This window comes from Lepidochelys kempii, chromosome 6 (genome assembly GCF_965140265.1).
Source record: "Lepidochelys kempii isolate rLepKem1 chromosome 6, rLepKem1.hap2, whole genome shotgun sequence".
Taxonomy (NCBI): domain Eukaryota; kingdom Metazoa; phylum Chordata; order Testudines; family Cheloniidae; genus Lepidochelys; species Lepidochelys kempii.
The window spans coordinates 121,622,311-121,638,922 of NC_133261.1; the positions used below are offsets into that span (position 1 = coordinate 121,622,311).

Consider the following 16,612-nt stretch of genomic DNA (forward strand, 5'->3'; position numbering starts at 1 on the left):
GCTGCAGAGAGAAGAGATCAGCCCAATTATCAAGAATTGTGGGTGGCATTGGGCCGCAGAAACAGGGTTTAAAATGTAATGTCTAAAATAACTTTACCAAGAATCACTTGGTGAACCTTCTTCAAAGCGAGTGTTGCCCACTGTTTCCAATTCAGTCACCAAGAACTGCACTACTAAGCTATTGCTTTTCTTCTTTTTTTTAACTTCCATCTGGTAAATTTTCTCAATTCTGCAACAGAAACAACATGGTAAATTTTGGTGGGAATATAATAAATACTAAGGACAGACACAAAATTCATCTTGCTTTTTTGATAGCAAATTCAGAAAAAAATAGGGATTGAGATTTTTGTTCAATCCTTGTCCTATCTTTGAGACTGCTAATAATTTTTTTAAATAAGGACACCTGTCTACTAGGAAGTAGATTGAATCCAGCAACTCTCAGTTCACATATGGTAGTTAATAAAAGTCATTAAAATGGCTGTTATTTACTTTATTTCTATTAGATGTTCTTGGGACTTGTGGCACATGAGGCAATGTGTCCAGTGACACATTTCTTGCTCCATTGTAGTCTGTTTCCATGACAGCGGCATCTCTCTCAATGGTTTTTTTATGTCACCTGTTGTCATCCTCTTTTTCATCTTCTGCCAAGTAGTGTCCAGTCAAGGGTTGGTCTAGAAACACCCTTTTTTGACATCCGTATATGTCCAAACCACTTCAGCCTTCTTTCTTGAATCACAGTCTCTGCAGTCTGTTGGTCAGTTCTTTGTATATCAGCAGCATTGGTTACTTTATCGCACAAGTGAACACCAAGTATTTTCAGCAAGCCAAGAAGGCTGAATGCATTAAATTTCCTGCTGTGGGCTTCTAGCATTTGCCAAAATTCAGTATCACATGTAAAGTCAAGAGCTTGAATTTTTCTTTTACTCCACTTAAGTCCTGTATCTTCCTATGATGTTGCTTTGTGCATCACCTAATCCATCACAACGCCGAAAAGATGATGAAACTCTGCTGCACGCCAGTAATATCAACCTAATCAGTCTCTCCATTTTCTGTCCTTATGCAGTAGTTTGAACTTTCACATGGCATCTCGACCAGTGACATTACCTTTCTAGGAAGCCCATATCGTTGCAAGATCTTCAATAGTGACTCCATGAATGCAGGTGAAAGTTTTGGTGAAATCTATGAAGTTCAAGACTAATTGTCTGTAGGCAAGCCCTTTCTCAATCAATCATCTCAGGATAAAGATGTGATCTACACTTTTTTTTTTTTTAATCTAAAGCCTGCTTGCTTATTATTTCAGTACTTCATCTATGCCCAGGTTAATTCTGTTCAACTTTTCTGTGTTCTAAAGTAGTTTTTTCCTCGCCAGTTATCACACACCCTTAAGTTGCCTTTCTTTGATATTTTATAAAATACATCTTTCTTCTAGTCCTCTGAACAGAACTCTTTCTCCCAAACTATATTAACACTATTCCAAAAGTCATTAATTTTATCAGTTTGGACCTCAGCTGAAATAAATGTAATACAGGCTACAAATCCTATTATCAGTCCCTTCAATTACCAAGCCCCATTACAATGAATTGGAATGTATACATATTTCACATTGCAGCTTTTATACAATTCACTAAACATACTCATCTAGTTTTCTGTTCCAGAATGTTATCCTTTCCCTCAGTGCATCTAATTTCAGAAGGAACTTCCTCTCAAGACTTGACTCCTCACTGGCTTCATCCGTGTTCTCACCATCGTCAATTGATTTTTCAATTTCCAGCCTTTTACTCTTAATAGATTTGTTATTCTGTATTTTGCCTGATGTCTGCAGCTCTGTCAGTTCATGTTCCAGCTGTTAAAAAGAATGCATCAGGATTCAAAGGCAATAGGTGAAGTTTTGGTAGAAAATTACAGTATTTCTTTTTCCACAGAAGATAAGTCTTCTAACTATACACTATAAAGTGATCATGAAAATATTTACCAGAAAACTAATTTAATAAAACAATAATTTTCTTGATTTTTTCCTGACAATAGAATCTTCTTGTTTATTTAGTTAAATAATTCTGCAATTTGTAACAAGTTACTTAAAAACATGTACTGAACACGGCTTCAGTTATGATACATCCTGCAAAGTGGAAACTCCCACTCTTTTAGAACTAAATACATTTCTATGGCTTGTAGTAGCTTATATTATGATCAAGAATATGAAATAATGATTTCCTGATAGCCTACTGTGTTTAAATTTGAATTTCCTTTTCCTTCCTGGATATCTTCAGCTGTCATGGACCTTTATCCCCTTATATTGTCATGGCTATGAGGTTTTTATATGAATTTGATACTCATGAATATGAGAGACTATCAGCACAACCTAAAGTTAGGCATGGTGAGGGCAGGCACTGTATAAGTTTCCCCACTTAGGGCTTGAAACTGCAGTGCATAGAGGAAGGTGCAGAAGGGATATGCTCAGCAGGGATACAGACAACAACTGCATGTTATACTAAAAGATAAACCATGCTCTGAACTTTGAGCTAGCATCTGCATCCACAAGCTCTTTGTCATGGGTGCTCAGCACCGACAAGTGCGTGGGTTAAAGAAATGAGGACAGGTTTACTCTGGAGCAAAGGGGCCAACCTCAGCTCTACAGCATAATAATGAGGTGCTCAGTAGCCATCACCTTAGGGGAAAAAAGCCAGTACTTCAGCAGAAGTGAAGCCAGGGTTACACTGCTCCCTTACCGACCAAGATGACAAATAGCTCAGCTCTGACCTGAACAGACTCACTGACTTTTCTAATGCACCCAGGGTGAAATCTTGGCCTTGTTCATTTCAAGGAGGCCAGGCTCTCATCCCCCTCACTACCCGCATCCAGGATTGAACCCTTCGCACTACAGTGCTGACATACAACTCCCTTGCTATTGCAATTTAGGATTTCTTTTGAGCAGCACCGTAACTGAGATTTAGATAAATTCATCTTAAGTAGAATTGCCAGGTGTCTGGTTTTCGAACAGAACGCCTGGTCGAAAAGGGACCCTGGCGGCTCCGATCAGCACCGGTCGGTGACACAGCAGGGCTAAGGCAGCCTCCCTGCTGCCGTGCCTCTGTGCAGCTCCCGGAAGTAGCGGCATGTCCCCACTCCATCTCCTAGGCATAGGGGCAGCCAAGGGGCTCCACGCGCTGCTCCCACCCCAAGTGCTGGCTCCTCAGTTCCCATTGGCCAGGAACCACAGCCAATGGGAGCTGCGGGGGCAGCAGCTGTGGATGGGGCAGCATGCAGAGCTGCCTGGCCATACCTCTGTGTAGGAGCCGGAAGGGGTACATGCCACTGCTTCTGGGAGCTGCCTGAGGTAAGCACTGCCTGGTACCTGCACCCCTCACCCTCTCCCATGCCCCAACCCCCTTCCGCCACCCTGTTTCCCCCCACACACCCAAATTCCCTCCCAAAGACCACACCCCCTCCCACACCCTAACCCCCTGCCCCAATTCCCCTCCCGCCCTCTGAACCCCTTGGCCCCAGCCCGGAGCACCCTCCTGCACCCAAAACCCCTCAGCCCCAGCCCCACCCCAGGGCCCACACCCCCAGCCAGAGCCTCATTCCCCCACCACAACCCTCTGTCCCAGCCCAGAGCCTCCTCCCACACTCCAAACCCCTCAGTCCCAGCCCAGAGCCCCCTCCTGTACCAAAAATCCCTCATCTCCGGCCCCATACTGGAGCCTCACCCCCCCAGCTGGAGCCTCACCCCCCCACCTCAGCATGGACCCCCCTCCTGCACCCCAAAACCCTCATTTCTGGCTCCACACTGGAACCTGCACACCCAGCCCAGAGCCCATACCCCCTCCCACACCCCAACCTCGTGCATCAGCCAGTAGCCCCCTCCGATACTTTGAACACTCTGGCTCCACCCCGCAGCCCAGAACTCCTCCTGCAGCCCAAATCCCTCATCCCTGCCCCCACACCAGAGCCTGCACCACTAACCAGAGCCCTCACCCCCTTCCACTTCCCTCCCCACTGCCTCAGCCCAAAGCCCCTTCCTGCACCCTGAACTCCTCATTGCTGGCTCCACCCCAGAGTCCGCACCCCCAGCCGAACCCTCACCCTTTCCCAAATCCCAACTCCCTGAGCCAGCCCAGTGAAAATGAGCGAGTGAGTGAGAGTGGGGGAGAGCGAGCGACAGAAGAAGGGGGGGACGGAGTGAGTGGGGGCAGGGCCTCGGAGAAGGGCAGGGCCATAGACGGGGGCGGGGAAAGGGTGTTCAATTTTGTGCGAGTAGAAAGTTGGCAACCCTAAGTGAAATTCACACCTGTATTGCAGGATGGCAAATGTGTCACTTAAGTAAAACTGAGGCCTCAACAGGGTTTGAGTAAGAGGTAATTACTTCACAGGCTTTGTGCTGGCCCTCTGTAGTGCAGAAAATGGTAGAAAAATAAAGGGTCCATAAATCCTCTAGAAATGAAAATATTTTACCCTTCATTTCTAGTATTAATTTACCAAGCATTTCAGGCTTAAATTGTACAGTGATTTCATCTTGAGTTGGGAGTAGGGAAGTGGCCAGACTCTAGAACTGAAATATCCCCCCTCTCTTTCTGGAAGGGGGAAAAACACTAACAGCGACATGGCCATAGGGCCAAGCCAGGAAGAGGACCCTGCAGTACTTGGATTGAGGTGGGTCTGCAGGGGGTGATGACGATAGGCGAGGCATCAACTTGCGGCACAAGTAATTTATTTTAAACAGAGCTTAGGCATTTGAATAAACGCTGGGTTGTTGTTTTTCGTTTGTTTTTTTCTTTTTAAGGTAAGTTTTCCATTGACTTCAATCAGTTGATCAGCCCCTAAGAACTTTGGGCTATATTCTGCACTCAGTTACATTGTCCAACCCAAATGGGTATATCTGAAGGCATGATTTAGCCAAATAAGCCTATAAAAGAATTTCTTCATCCAAACTCATATCTCCTCCCATGATAGACATTAAAATTTCTGTCAAAGGATACATTGTTTTCTTGATATTTTCGACTATTTAAACTTACATGTTTTATGTTGCAGTTGAACAATTTTATTCGATCTTCTGGCAATTTCTGCAATTTGCATTTTCTTTCTTTCAGCTTTTCAAGCTCCACATTGAGCTGCCTATGAACACTCTTTACGCGCATGTTATAGTACATTATCTTTTTCATCACTGTAGCCTTCAAGTGTCAGGAAAACAGGAAAAGTTATTCATCAGAATAATGTCAGCAACATATAATTGTTCCTACAGGCTGTTTTCTAATAATTCAGCAACCTTGTGACATTAAATTTTATATTTAAGTTTGGCTCTTAAATTTTAAACTATCACTTCTGGAATTGTATACTAGATTTTTATGGTGTTGTAAGGGCTTCATTCATTTCATTTGGGGGGGTTTGTTTTCAATCTCTTTGTGATGTTCCCAGTCCACTTAGATAAGAACATAAGAATGGCCCTACTGAGTCAGACCAAGGGTCCATCTAGCCCAGTATCCTGTCTTCTGACAGTGGCCAGTGCCAGGTGCCCCAGAGGGAACGAACAGAACAGGTAATCATCAAGTGATCCATGTAGTATTGTTTCAAATAGCACTACATTAATGCATATTAGGGGATCTTTAGCGTGCACCAACAGGGTCTACATGGATCAATTAATGCACAACATGTTTGTGCATTTTAGAAATGTACACCCTGTAGTCCACGTCTGCTCCATGTAGACAAGCCCTTAGATACAATTAACCATTTCTAGTGTTTTTCCAATGTTTATTGGATAAACACTGATTTCATTTTTGTAATATCAGGGACATTTTATCAGTGTTTATTGGTTACAACTGAAAAATCAGAAGCCCTAGGTATTGTATACTGTTAGGCTTAGCAGAGTTCAATTTTTACTTTCTTATGATTTCAACAGTAGTCATTTTTTGTATTTTTATCAATTTAAAGTTTCTCAATTGCAGACAATAGTGGGGTCAGACAATAGTTATTTAATGATATATGCTGAGATTCAAAAAGTTAAAGCTTTATAACCGTTAAAACACAAGTGGTCAACATCATGTCAAAATATACAAAGTAAATATCCTTAAAATCAAACTCTAAGTTCCTCAAGCAGCATTTTTCTAATTTTGTCTATCTGTAATTTTTCGTTATCAATGGAAATATTTTTCACCTGTGTGTGTGTATGGTATAATTGACATTTACCAATAAAAACCTAATCCTTCCAAGCCTATATATTGCACATTGGATGATTTGTCTTCGTTAAAATATTATCCTTGTTTAAGAATGTTTAAAAAAATAAAATATAAAATATGAATACATGGAAACTGTATATGAGAATACTAGTAAGCTTTTTTATTTTTAAAACAAAGTTATACTTGATTTTCAGCTAACTTGCTTGTAGTTATTGCTATTCTATGAACCGTAATCTGTTTACAGAATATTTATCTAAAGGCAGTCTTTGCATTCTGTAATAGAACCTTTTAAATAATGAAAAATATATTTTAAAAGGACTTGCAATCAGTTTTCAAAGGGAGGGAATGGCTTCTTTCAATACAACAACACTGCCTCTCACCAACAAAGAAAGGTGGCCAATAAGGCAAACCCCAAGCATTCAAAAATCATGAGCTGGGCCTCCCAAAATCACGAGATTTTAAAAGTAATAATAAAGATTGGGCTAGTTTTATTTGCTTTCAGGTTTTGAGCCTTTAGGTTTCACGTTTTTCTCCGCATGTGAAGTAGAAACTTACTTTTTTTAATTAACGCTGAGATTCTTTCATAATCATTCAATCACCAGATATTGTGAGACTCATGATAAAAATCACAAAAGTTGGCAACACTGCATGGTATTAGTTTTAACATAAGCACTTCAATTTTGTTGGCTGAAAGACCGATCTTGGGCAGTGGAAGTGTGTTACCAAAAAATGATAAATAAAGAGGAAAAGAGGTCATAAATATTGCTGGCATAGCTATGTGGTGAAAATCTTATCCTTACCTCTGCCAGGACCTTGATTTGCTTTTGAGACACATTATATGTATCCAGCCTTTGAAGCTGAGGCATATGATACAGCACATGTGTAGCATAATTACAGAGAAGACAAACAGGATTGGGGTCATACTGAGGATCATTCAGACTCAAATCTTTTAAATGCGGTAGGCTTGCTAAATTAGAGAGTTCCTGGAAAAACAATGAAAATAGTAAATCAACAACATATTGGTGGTCCTTATTTCAAAAAGTCTGCATTTCAGCATGAAGGCAGGACATTACTTTTAATTATTAAGAGGATATATGCAACAGCAGAGGGGGCAAAATCAAGCAGATCTGGGGTAGTATTAAAGGCAGGAGTATCGTCCTCTTCTTCCCCCAGCCCCGGAGAAGCAACCCTGCAGGGAGTCTATTGGAAGCCAGCTCCATACAGCGGAGAGAGACAAGTAGAAACTGTGGAGTGGTCACTCTCTCTGGCAGCATATCTCCCAAACCTGTGAATTTTAGCAGGGAATAGCTAACCTGTAACAATAACTTACCTGTTTTCCCCTTGGTGTTGTGAAGTCACCTACCTAGGATCTTCAGTGGGGGGGAGGAGAGGGGGGCGCACACTTGTGACCCCTGGTGGACAAACTCCAAGCCCTAGCAGGCTGCCCCATCCCCTCCACAAAGAAGCAAGTTCACTATTTCTTGGGATTAGCGAGGTACTGTCAGCGATTCATTCCAAACTTCACTACCATTGCTGCCCCTTTGACAAACTCGCTCAAAGACCTGAACCCAAAAGGGTCCGTTGGACCAAAAACTATGACAAAATATTTAGAACACTACAAGACCAGCTGACCCAGGAACCAGTGCTATTCCACTCAGATTTCTCAAAGCCCATTCTCCTGCAAACAGACATGTCTGAGGTCATACTTGGAACTGCTATCTCAAGATGGAGAGGAAGCTTAAAAGCGAGCAACTCAGCTCAGAACAGAGAGGAAGTCAGACCTACCCTAAGGGCTCCTGAACAACAGTGCCAAAAAAGCCTCCCTGAGAGAAAGAAGACTGCCTGCTCAGCCTGGTTGGAGCTGAAGGTTTAGTTGTCTTTTCTTTTGCTATCTTATATTGGATTTGGAGACATTGGGGGAGATGGATGGTAGAAAGTGACCCAGGGAGGCAGCTTTGGGTGCACGCCAGAGTACCTGACACTGTTGTCTCTCATAGGGCCCTTATTGGAGCCTGGTGGAGTGGGAGGGCCTGGGCTCCCCTACCAACTGCTCTTTGTTGCAGGGGGCATAAGCCTAATTTCCACTGCACCCCACCCTGCACCCACCGTGAGGATAGCATAAAGACACTGAAAACCCTGAGGTGAGAATAAGCTACATACAAGGGTTTAGAACTGGTCTGAAAGCTCTTCCTACCGGGAGCTGAGAGACTGCAAACTGGGTGCACTACCCACTAGACTACCTGGCCCTCTGAGAACTATTACATGTCCCTGTCCCAATCCTGTCTCTTTCCCATCCCTAGCTCCTTGTTCCAGTCCCGTTCTCCTCACCTATTAGAAGCCTGGGTGGAGAATAAGACTCATTCCAGTTTCCTCCCACTCCAGGCTCTTTCCTAGTCACAATCCCCTTCCCTTCTGAGTCTGACCCCCACTCTCGGTTTCCTTACCCCCCAGCCAGTTCCTCAGAGCTTCAGTGGGTGCAATGACTCATCCCTCAAGCATTCTGCAGCAGCCTATCCCTGGGCAGGGCCCAGGTCAGATGAACCCCCTCAGGCACAGGAATTTCACTCTCACCGTCAGAGCTGCAAGTTAGTTTGTGCATCTAGGAACACTCATCTAGGAACCCTCCTGCTGCCTTGCAGTGTTACAGATGCCCTAGGTTTCCAGCCTGCCCTCAATCCTGTCCCAGTCCAAGCCATGTTCCAGCCTGCTTCAGCCTTATTTGGGCCCTGTTTCAACCTTGCTCCAGTCCTGCACCCACCTCCTGACCCTCAGATTGATTCCAACCCAGCATCAGTCTTTGGCCTGCTTCTGGGCTCTAAGATCCTGATTTGGCTTGTCTACGGATTCTGACCCAGGGCTTGTCCCCAGGCCCCAGTTTCAGCACTGCCCTTGGCCTGCTCTCAGCTCTACATCTGGCTTCAACCCTTGGTACCTGTCCTCGACCACCACTCCAACCACCAGGACTGATCAACTTAGAATCCAGAGCCTGATTGCTACTGAGACTGAGGTGACAATTAAAAGAACATAAAAATGAAATGTGAAGCCTCAACATACCTTGAAGGAACATATTCTGTTACCAGAGAGGTTTAATCTTTCCAGTTGTTCATTGGGGTCAAAGCAAGTTCCTAAAATAAAACACAAGGACAAACAGAATTAAAGAGAATATGGTTGCACCTACTGTACTTGGTGAAGTACAAATTTTCATCAGACATACAAGTTTTAACCACAAAATATAATTGCACAAGATAATTCATTATCACGAGTGAACAGATCTTACGCAGAGCAACCTTTTCTTTTTCCATGCAAAACCAAACCTAACATAAAAAAGAATCTGAGAAAAATTAGCAGATTTACTAGTAGCTGTTTAAAAAAAAATATATAGTGCCTGATTCTACTCTCACTTAAGTCAATAAAGAGCTGATTTTCATGTACACTAAAGCCCATCTAACCAACTCAGGCTGTGTAAAGGAGCCTTAAAGTGGGTGCACATTCCATTGATATCCATTTTACGGCTCTTTTACACAGCCAAAACAAGGTTAAAGGGCTTTAATGTAAATGAGAATTAGGCCAGGAGAGTTTTGCCGCTGCTTTCCGTAGGAGCAGCAATGGGCATACAGGGCTTGATTCTGCACCATTCAAGTTGATAGGTGTTTTCTGTGGACTTGAATGGGAGCAGAATCAAGTTCATATACATTAGACCTCACAGCAATAAGAATTACTAAGCAGAAATGCCAGGCGTCAAGTAAATATCACCTACCAATTTTACGTATTAAGTTTCCAGCCAGATTGAGCTCCTTTAAATTCTGCAGAGTGTGTAATCCCTGTAAATATTTGAAAAGATAAAGCTTCAGTCTAATACAATACTGCAAATGATGAAGTTCCTATAGACTAAAAATCGGAAGGCAGATCATTCCGATTTAAGAGTAATTTGGTAAGGGTCTAGTCACATTTTTATTCAACAATATTAGCTTTCATTGTAAGCTTCATTTTGTTCTGGCATGTAAACAGACAATGAATGCTGCTCAAAAAGAATTACTTTGGAAAGCCTTGTAATTTACACTAAAATTAAAAATAAACTCAGTCTGGCAGCTCGTTAGCTTCACAACTGTTCATCAAAAACTTAACAGAACAATATCCCATGTCCTGGGTATTCACTAACTTTTGGCTTCAGCCCATATCTCAGGCCTTGGGACATCAAAGTGGGATGCAGTAGTGATGTCAATCATTTCTCTGTGTGATGGAGATCATAATGTCCTGGGATGAGATGCCAGCATTATTATATATTAGATGTGTCACAATAAATAATGTTGTTAATGTACTCTGTCTCCTTTCATTTTGTTCTTCCTAAGCCCTAACTCTTCAGTCACTACTTCCTCTCTCACATTTTCCACAGCACTAATCTCCCCTTATCATCTTATCCCCTATTTTATCACTCCCTACGCCTATCCTCTGCCACTGTAATCTCTCCAGTATTCTATTTTCTATCCATTCCCATCAGTCTTTCCTCTTTCTCCATTAATGTCCATGAATTGATTGGGTTTAAATGGAGTCTAGTGGGTTGTCTCAGACTCCAGATCAGCCCCATTCTTCTTCTCACTAGGATTCACACCTGTTTTCCTTCCACTTCTCACTCAATCTCCTATGCCCAGGGTACTTCAACATGCATCAGACAGCACCACTGAGTTGTGTGGTGTGCTGCCACTTTACTCCTCTACCTCAGAATTTCTGTTCCCTGTGAAGCCCTCTGAATGTAGTATCCAAATTCCAAGACTCCTGGTTTAATCTGCCCTTGTCAATTTCTTCTCTCTCTAAATCTTCATCTTAGGCTAGAATCTCTCTTCTGCTGTTTCTCACACTCATTTGAAGATGGGGATTGAGATTCCTCTCGTCTCCCCCGAGGTGGAGAGAGGCAGGTGTGTCCTCTTCTGGCAGAAGGTTGTGTTTATGCCTTTTTCCTCCCTTTACACAGCTCCCTCTACAACACTCCGACTGCAAGAGCTCCCACTTACTCTGTGATGAGCACTCCATCCCAAAGATTAGCAGTAGACTGGCATCCATTTATTTTGTAAAGCTTGTGCATATGAGCTGCTTTGACACAACACCAGGAGGAAAGGAAATGGTAACTGCAAAATATTCTTCTGATATTATCAAGTGATAGCAAGGCCACACGGCACATGGACGTGCTAAAGGCTGCAAGTGCCCTTGGGCTGTAAAGTGAGTGGCAAGGCCAAATGTTCTTATAAGTGAAAAAAGGCAGAAGCTATTAAAAAGTAACAGTTTATTACACTGAAAGTGGCTGCCCTTTGCTAACTAGAACTCTAAGGGGTCCAATCCAGCAAAACAGATTAGTGACTCTTCAAGCTGTGCAAAATCTAATTTCAGGGAACTACAGAGAAGATCGGACAGCAAACGCCTCTGCAAAAGAGTTCTCCTCCTCCTATGCTCTCTAATTCTGAGTCTTGAGATCTATTATTTTCTGCCACCCAGAGCTATTTAGCCCATGCAGTGGTAGTACCAAGCACTAGTGCAGCCAGGTCAGGAGAAACAGGCAGATTCCCAATTTTTTTTTTTTTTTTAAACTGGAAGAAGTTCTGTGAGGGCTGAGGAAGCAGAAGGCTTCCTGTATCAATCACCCACATCACTGAAGACTCCAGAGCAGTCTTCCTCCTCCTCTTCTCCATAGGATCACCATTTTCTGTGGGATGTTTGAAATAGTCATTTGGCTGAATGGGCCTCTTTAACTCTCTGGCTGACGGCTTGTTCCCCTATTTTTCCTCCATGAGACAGATTTAGGTGATTGGGTTTTTTTGTTTTTGTTTTTACTGAAAACCCATTAAAATGGAAATAAATTGCAAAAAAAAAAAAAAAAAAAGCAAAAAAGCACTGACATAATTCTGAGGTCCTGACAAAAACAAGAAAACTCAGATTTAAAGCTCAAGTCCCTTCCTGAAATCACCTTGGTGTGCACAGGAAATGCAGAGGTCTCAGAAAAGCGGGTGATTTTGTTATGTATATGCAGCATACCATAGCATATGCCATTAGTTCTTGATGTTTCAGCCCTAATTCTTTATGACTGTGGTTAAACCTTTTTGTGGTTTAATGGTCTTAAAAGATAGCTTAGTTTATAAGTTGTATTCAGATACCATTGGATCCATGCGGCATAAATAGAATGGATTAGATAGGAGAAAATCAAAGGAGAAAAAAAAACATTTTCACCTGTATCTCCTTAATTTGGTTGTTATTCAACCAAATTATCTCCAGCTTCATTAGGGTCTCCAGATTTTCAATTGTAGAAATTTCATTGTAGTACAGGTAAAGCTTTTCCAAATTAGTGCAGTGTTGTAGACCATCAATTTTCTGCATTAGAAGAAGTTGTATTACTTCTCAATGAACGACAAGGAAGAAAGAAATCCTGCTCGTCAACATACAGTATATCTATACAGAAAACTAGAGAGCAACGTGGCAAGTCAGTCTTAGAGGGCTTAATTCAATGCTCATCACATCAATGAAAAGACTCCCACTGACTTCAGTGGGCTTTGGATATGGCCCACAAAGAAAAAGCGGTAGCTGATGGAGCACTTCTTGATTAATGTTGAAGTGATTCTCTTAAAACGATATAATTTTCAAGAAAACATTTTTCTTATCAGTTTCCTAAAATTGATTTGTACTCTGTAGTGTCAGTATTTTAAAAAGTTGTTTTAGAAACACAACAATGGGGTTCCACCATGCAAGAATATAAAAATTATCAAAAGAGGTAACTTGATCATCTAAAATAGAATCTTTTCTGATCTAACAACTGGTGTGATTACAGATAATAGAGGGCCAGATCCTGAACCCCCTTGCTCACAGTGAGTAGTACCTTTCTCCTCGAGTAGGCAGATTGACATCAGTGGGATTACCACTGCAGGAATGTGCTATTCAGTATGAGTAAGGGAATCAGAATCGATCGATCAGTTACCTGAAAAGAAAAATCATAGAGTTAACTTACCGTTAAGCAACATTCAGCAATCCATAGGTTTTTGAGTAATGGACAATACTCCAGATCTGAAATCTTCTGAATGCTTTGTCCAACGAGAGTGAGAGTTGTCAAATTTGGGAAAAATGGCATGCCTGCTATCATGGGATAGCCTGAAAAAAACATCTCCAGTGTAGACGTTTCTGGTCCCTCTTGATCAATTTTCTCATAAGACAATCCATTAGAAGTGCACTGCAAATAAAACACGACTATTATTGCTCTTTTTATTTCTCTAGTATGAAAAATGCATTTTGGAGGAGAATGCCCAACCCCCACTGAAAGTCAGTTGGAGGTGGCTGCTTAATTGTCATTCGTGCCCTTGAAAAGTCCCACCTCTCCTGCCCTCATCTTCAAATATGTATGCAACTCCGTAATGTTTTTGGCCACATCTGGTATATGATGTTTAGTTTTTCGTTCACAATGACAAAGTTCAGCTCTAGCCTCAAAATGCACCTTCTGTTTCATTAACAAAAAATCCAGTTGTATCCTAATGTAATTATAAAAAGCACCAAAATACATTTCCATTTATCATATATTTATATGATAAAAGGAATATATGATGTAGTGGATCAGTAATCTATTTTTTCAGTTCTGGAGTACTTGGTTCAAATGAACTATAGGGTACGTCTACACTGCATGCTTCTTTCAGCTGCGTGTAAAGTATATACTTGGGTAGCCCCCCTACCACAGATATAAACAGCAGCATAGATAGGGAGGCACTCGTTAGGCAAGTGTAAGGATAAGGCCTTTTCCTGTAGCCATATTGTAAGGCCTTTGTCTGCAGCCATATTAAGAGAGCAGCAGCCAAGAAGCAGAAAATCACATCCTCATATTCCATTTAAATAACATTAAAACAATGTAATATCAGGCTGTTAAGAAGGAAATCCTGTCCTAATAGTACCCACCATCAACAAATAAAAAAACAGATTTTAAGGTGATTAAAGAAAACTTAGTTTGATAGCATTCTGTCTAGCAAGCAATCATTTATCAATAGTTGTGGCTGTAAAATCCCCATTTCTTGTTTTGTCTTTATGGTCCCCACTTCTCTATTGTTTGTGTGTGTGGTCTTTGTCTGGTTCTTTGATTGTTTCTGTCTGTTACATAATTAATTTTGCTGGGTGTAAATCAATTAAGGTGGTGGCATATAATTGGTTAGAGAATTGTTTAGTAATATTTCAGTAAAATGATTGGTTAAGGTATAGCTAAGCATGACTCAAGCTTCACTATATAAACTGGGGTCCAAAAGGAAGTTCTTGGGAACCAATTTCAGGACACAGCCACAAAATCAGAGTTGACAGACCTCAACACCCTGCCAACCACACCGTGCAGAAGATGGAGTCCCCCAGATGACCTGATCGGCCATCAAGAAAAGTTCATCTGCCTTATTGGGAGTGGTGAGCATTGTATGTTTAGTGTGTGCATTTTGTTTTGGTAATTGTTAAGAAATAGAGATTAAGCAGGCTATTATGTGTAAGGCTCGTTCACTAGTAAAAGACCCTGCAAAGCCACAGAGTGTAAGATTACGAGCCCACAGAAGGGTAAGAGTGGGTGCCTAAATTAACAGGGTTACACCTGAGCCCTGGGAACAGGGTAAAGGTGGGTGCTCCTGGAGTGTGTGAGTAATGGAGAATTTTGATCAGGTAATACAAGTAAAGACATGCCTGATTGGTGTGGGGATATACATGAGTACATACCCTACATGGCTCTCTACTTGCCCAAGACATGCCCGTCTACACTACTGTTTTTAGCAGAGTAGTGTCCTGCTGCCTGCCTGCTGCTGCAGCCTTTCCCCGCAAAGAAATACTCCAGCTGGAGCCCTTCTTCACAGCTGGGAAAGACTCAGGCAGGGGGAAGCCTTTCACTGACACATGGACACAGCACAGCAGGGATGCAGCTTGCTATTCACTGCAACATGTAGCTACACATACCCTTCACGCCACCACCAGCGTAGCCATAGTAAATACAAGTCTCTGTCCAGAAAACAAAAATTACATAAAATTTCATTAAAGTTCTAAACATGACAAAATAGCAAAACATGACTTTTCCAAAAAAGAATAAATACTGTTGAGCCTCTTCCTTCAGTACCTACCAGGTAAAACTCCCATTAACTTCACTAATGGCCTGATCCGACTTCCAACTGAGTCAATGGCAAAGCTTCCATTGACTTACCTGGTGCAAGATAGGCTTTAAGAACTTGTAAAGTAAAGGCTGTGGGTTTATTTTGTTCAGTTACATTACGAAAGCTTATTTATTTCATAGAATATCAGGGTTGGAAGGGACCTCAGGAGGTCATCTAGTCCAACCCTCTGCTCAAAGCAGGACCAATCCCCAATTTTTGCCCCAGATCCCTAAAGGGCACCCTCAAGAATTGAACTCACAACCCTGGGTTTAGCAGGTCAATGCTCAAACCACTGAGCTATCCCTCCCCCCTTAAAAATTTGAATATCTCTGCACTATACGTCACAACAAAAAGGGACGAAGGGAAAATTACCTTGAAATTCTGCTTCTCTGATGATGTCCTCTTGCAAGATTCTCACTCCTGGGACTTTTCTTCTTAACATGTGACTAGTGGCCCTCCCCTCATTCTTAAGGTTTTTGACCTTTGCAGACCCCTGTTGTCATTGTATGCCATGTACTCCCCTCTGAACAGTCCAGGAGTGAGAATCCTGCACTGATGGTATTATTAGAGAAGTATATATTTCCACATAGTTTTGGCAAAAAAATATTAATAGTGACCGATATTTTGAGAGTTAAAAAATAACAAAAACAAAAACTTACCAGCTCTTTAATTATTTCCTCTGTGTTCTGGTTATGACTTTGGATCATTTTCTGAGTATTTAAAAGTAATAATCACAGTAGAGTATCTGCTTGAAAGAATGACAACATAATTATCTGTTGTGTATCCACCCACATAATTTAAAAGCCACAGAATTTCAAATAAGTCTGGGGGAAAAAATCTCAGTTCCAAATAGATACAGTTAGAACAGGCGTGTCTTTCACAGGATTACAGTTACATTAATGGAAGAAAATTAGCAATGTCCTGAATGTTTGGAATAATTACTTTTTTATTTATACTCATAGAGTTTAAAGTCAGAAGAGACCACAGATTAAGGTTGATCATCTAATATGACCTCTTGTATAACACAGACCAAAGAATTTTATCCAGTTACCCCCTATAATGAACCTGATAACTCATGTTTGACTAAAACATGTCTTCCAGAAAGCATCCAGTGTTGACTTGAAGACATCAGGAAATGGAGAATCCATCACTTCCCTAGATAGTTTGTTCCAATGGTTAATCACGCTCACTATTAAAAATGTGTGCCTTATTTTGTCCTTGAATTTGTCTGATTTTAAGTTCCAGATATTGGTACTCATTATGCCTTTCTTATCTAGTTTAAAGAGACCTTTACTACTCGGTATTTTC

The 16,612-nt window shown here is 41.6% G+C and overlaps 1 protein-coding gene across 5 annotated transcripts in view; it reads right to left on the minus strand.

Moving 5' to 3' along the window:
• LRRC9 (leucine rich repeat containing 9) overlaps positions 1-16,044 on the minus strand; it is a 78,714-nt gene extending 62,670 nt beyond the window's left edge. For 2 of the 5 annotated variants that reach the window (XM_073349952.1, XM_073349953.1), the window contains exons 1-9: positions 15,964-16,044; positions 13,159-13,377; positions 12,387-12,527; positions 9,928-9,991; positions 9,225-9,295; positions 6,971-7,153; positions 5,013-5,168; positions 1,635-1,843; positions 98-229 (exon numbers count right to left, since the gene is read on the minus strand). In XM_073349952.1, coding sequence (XP_073206053.1) covers positions 98-229; positions 1,635-1,843; positions 5,013-5,168; positions 6,971-7,153; positions 9,225-9,295; positions 9,928-9,991; positions 12,387-12,527; positions 13,159-13,377; positions 15,964-16,011 — 1,223 coding nt within the window. In that variant the 5' untranslated portion in view covers positions 16,012-16,044. Of the gene's footprint in view, positions 1-97; positions 230-1,634; positions 1,844-5,012; positions 5,169-6,970; positions 7,154-9,224; positions 9,296-9,927; positions 9,992-10,329; positions 10,794-12,386; positions 12,528-13,158; positions 13,378-15,113; positions 15,156-15,963 lie in introns of those variants that run through there. The other 3 variants (XM_073349955.1, XM_073349956.1, XM_073349957.1) reach the window with 3 other exon arrangements.
• Between the last annotated feature and the right edge of the window lie 568 nt (positions 16,045-16,612).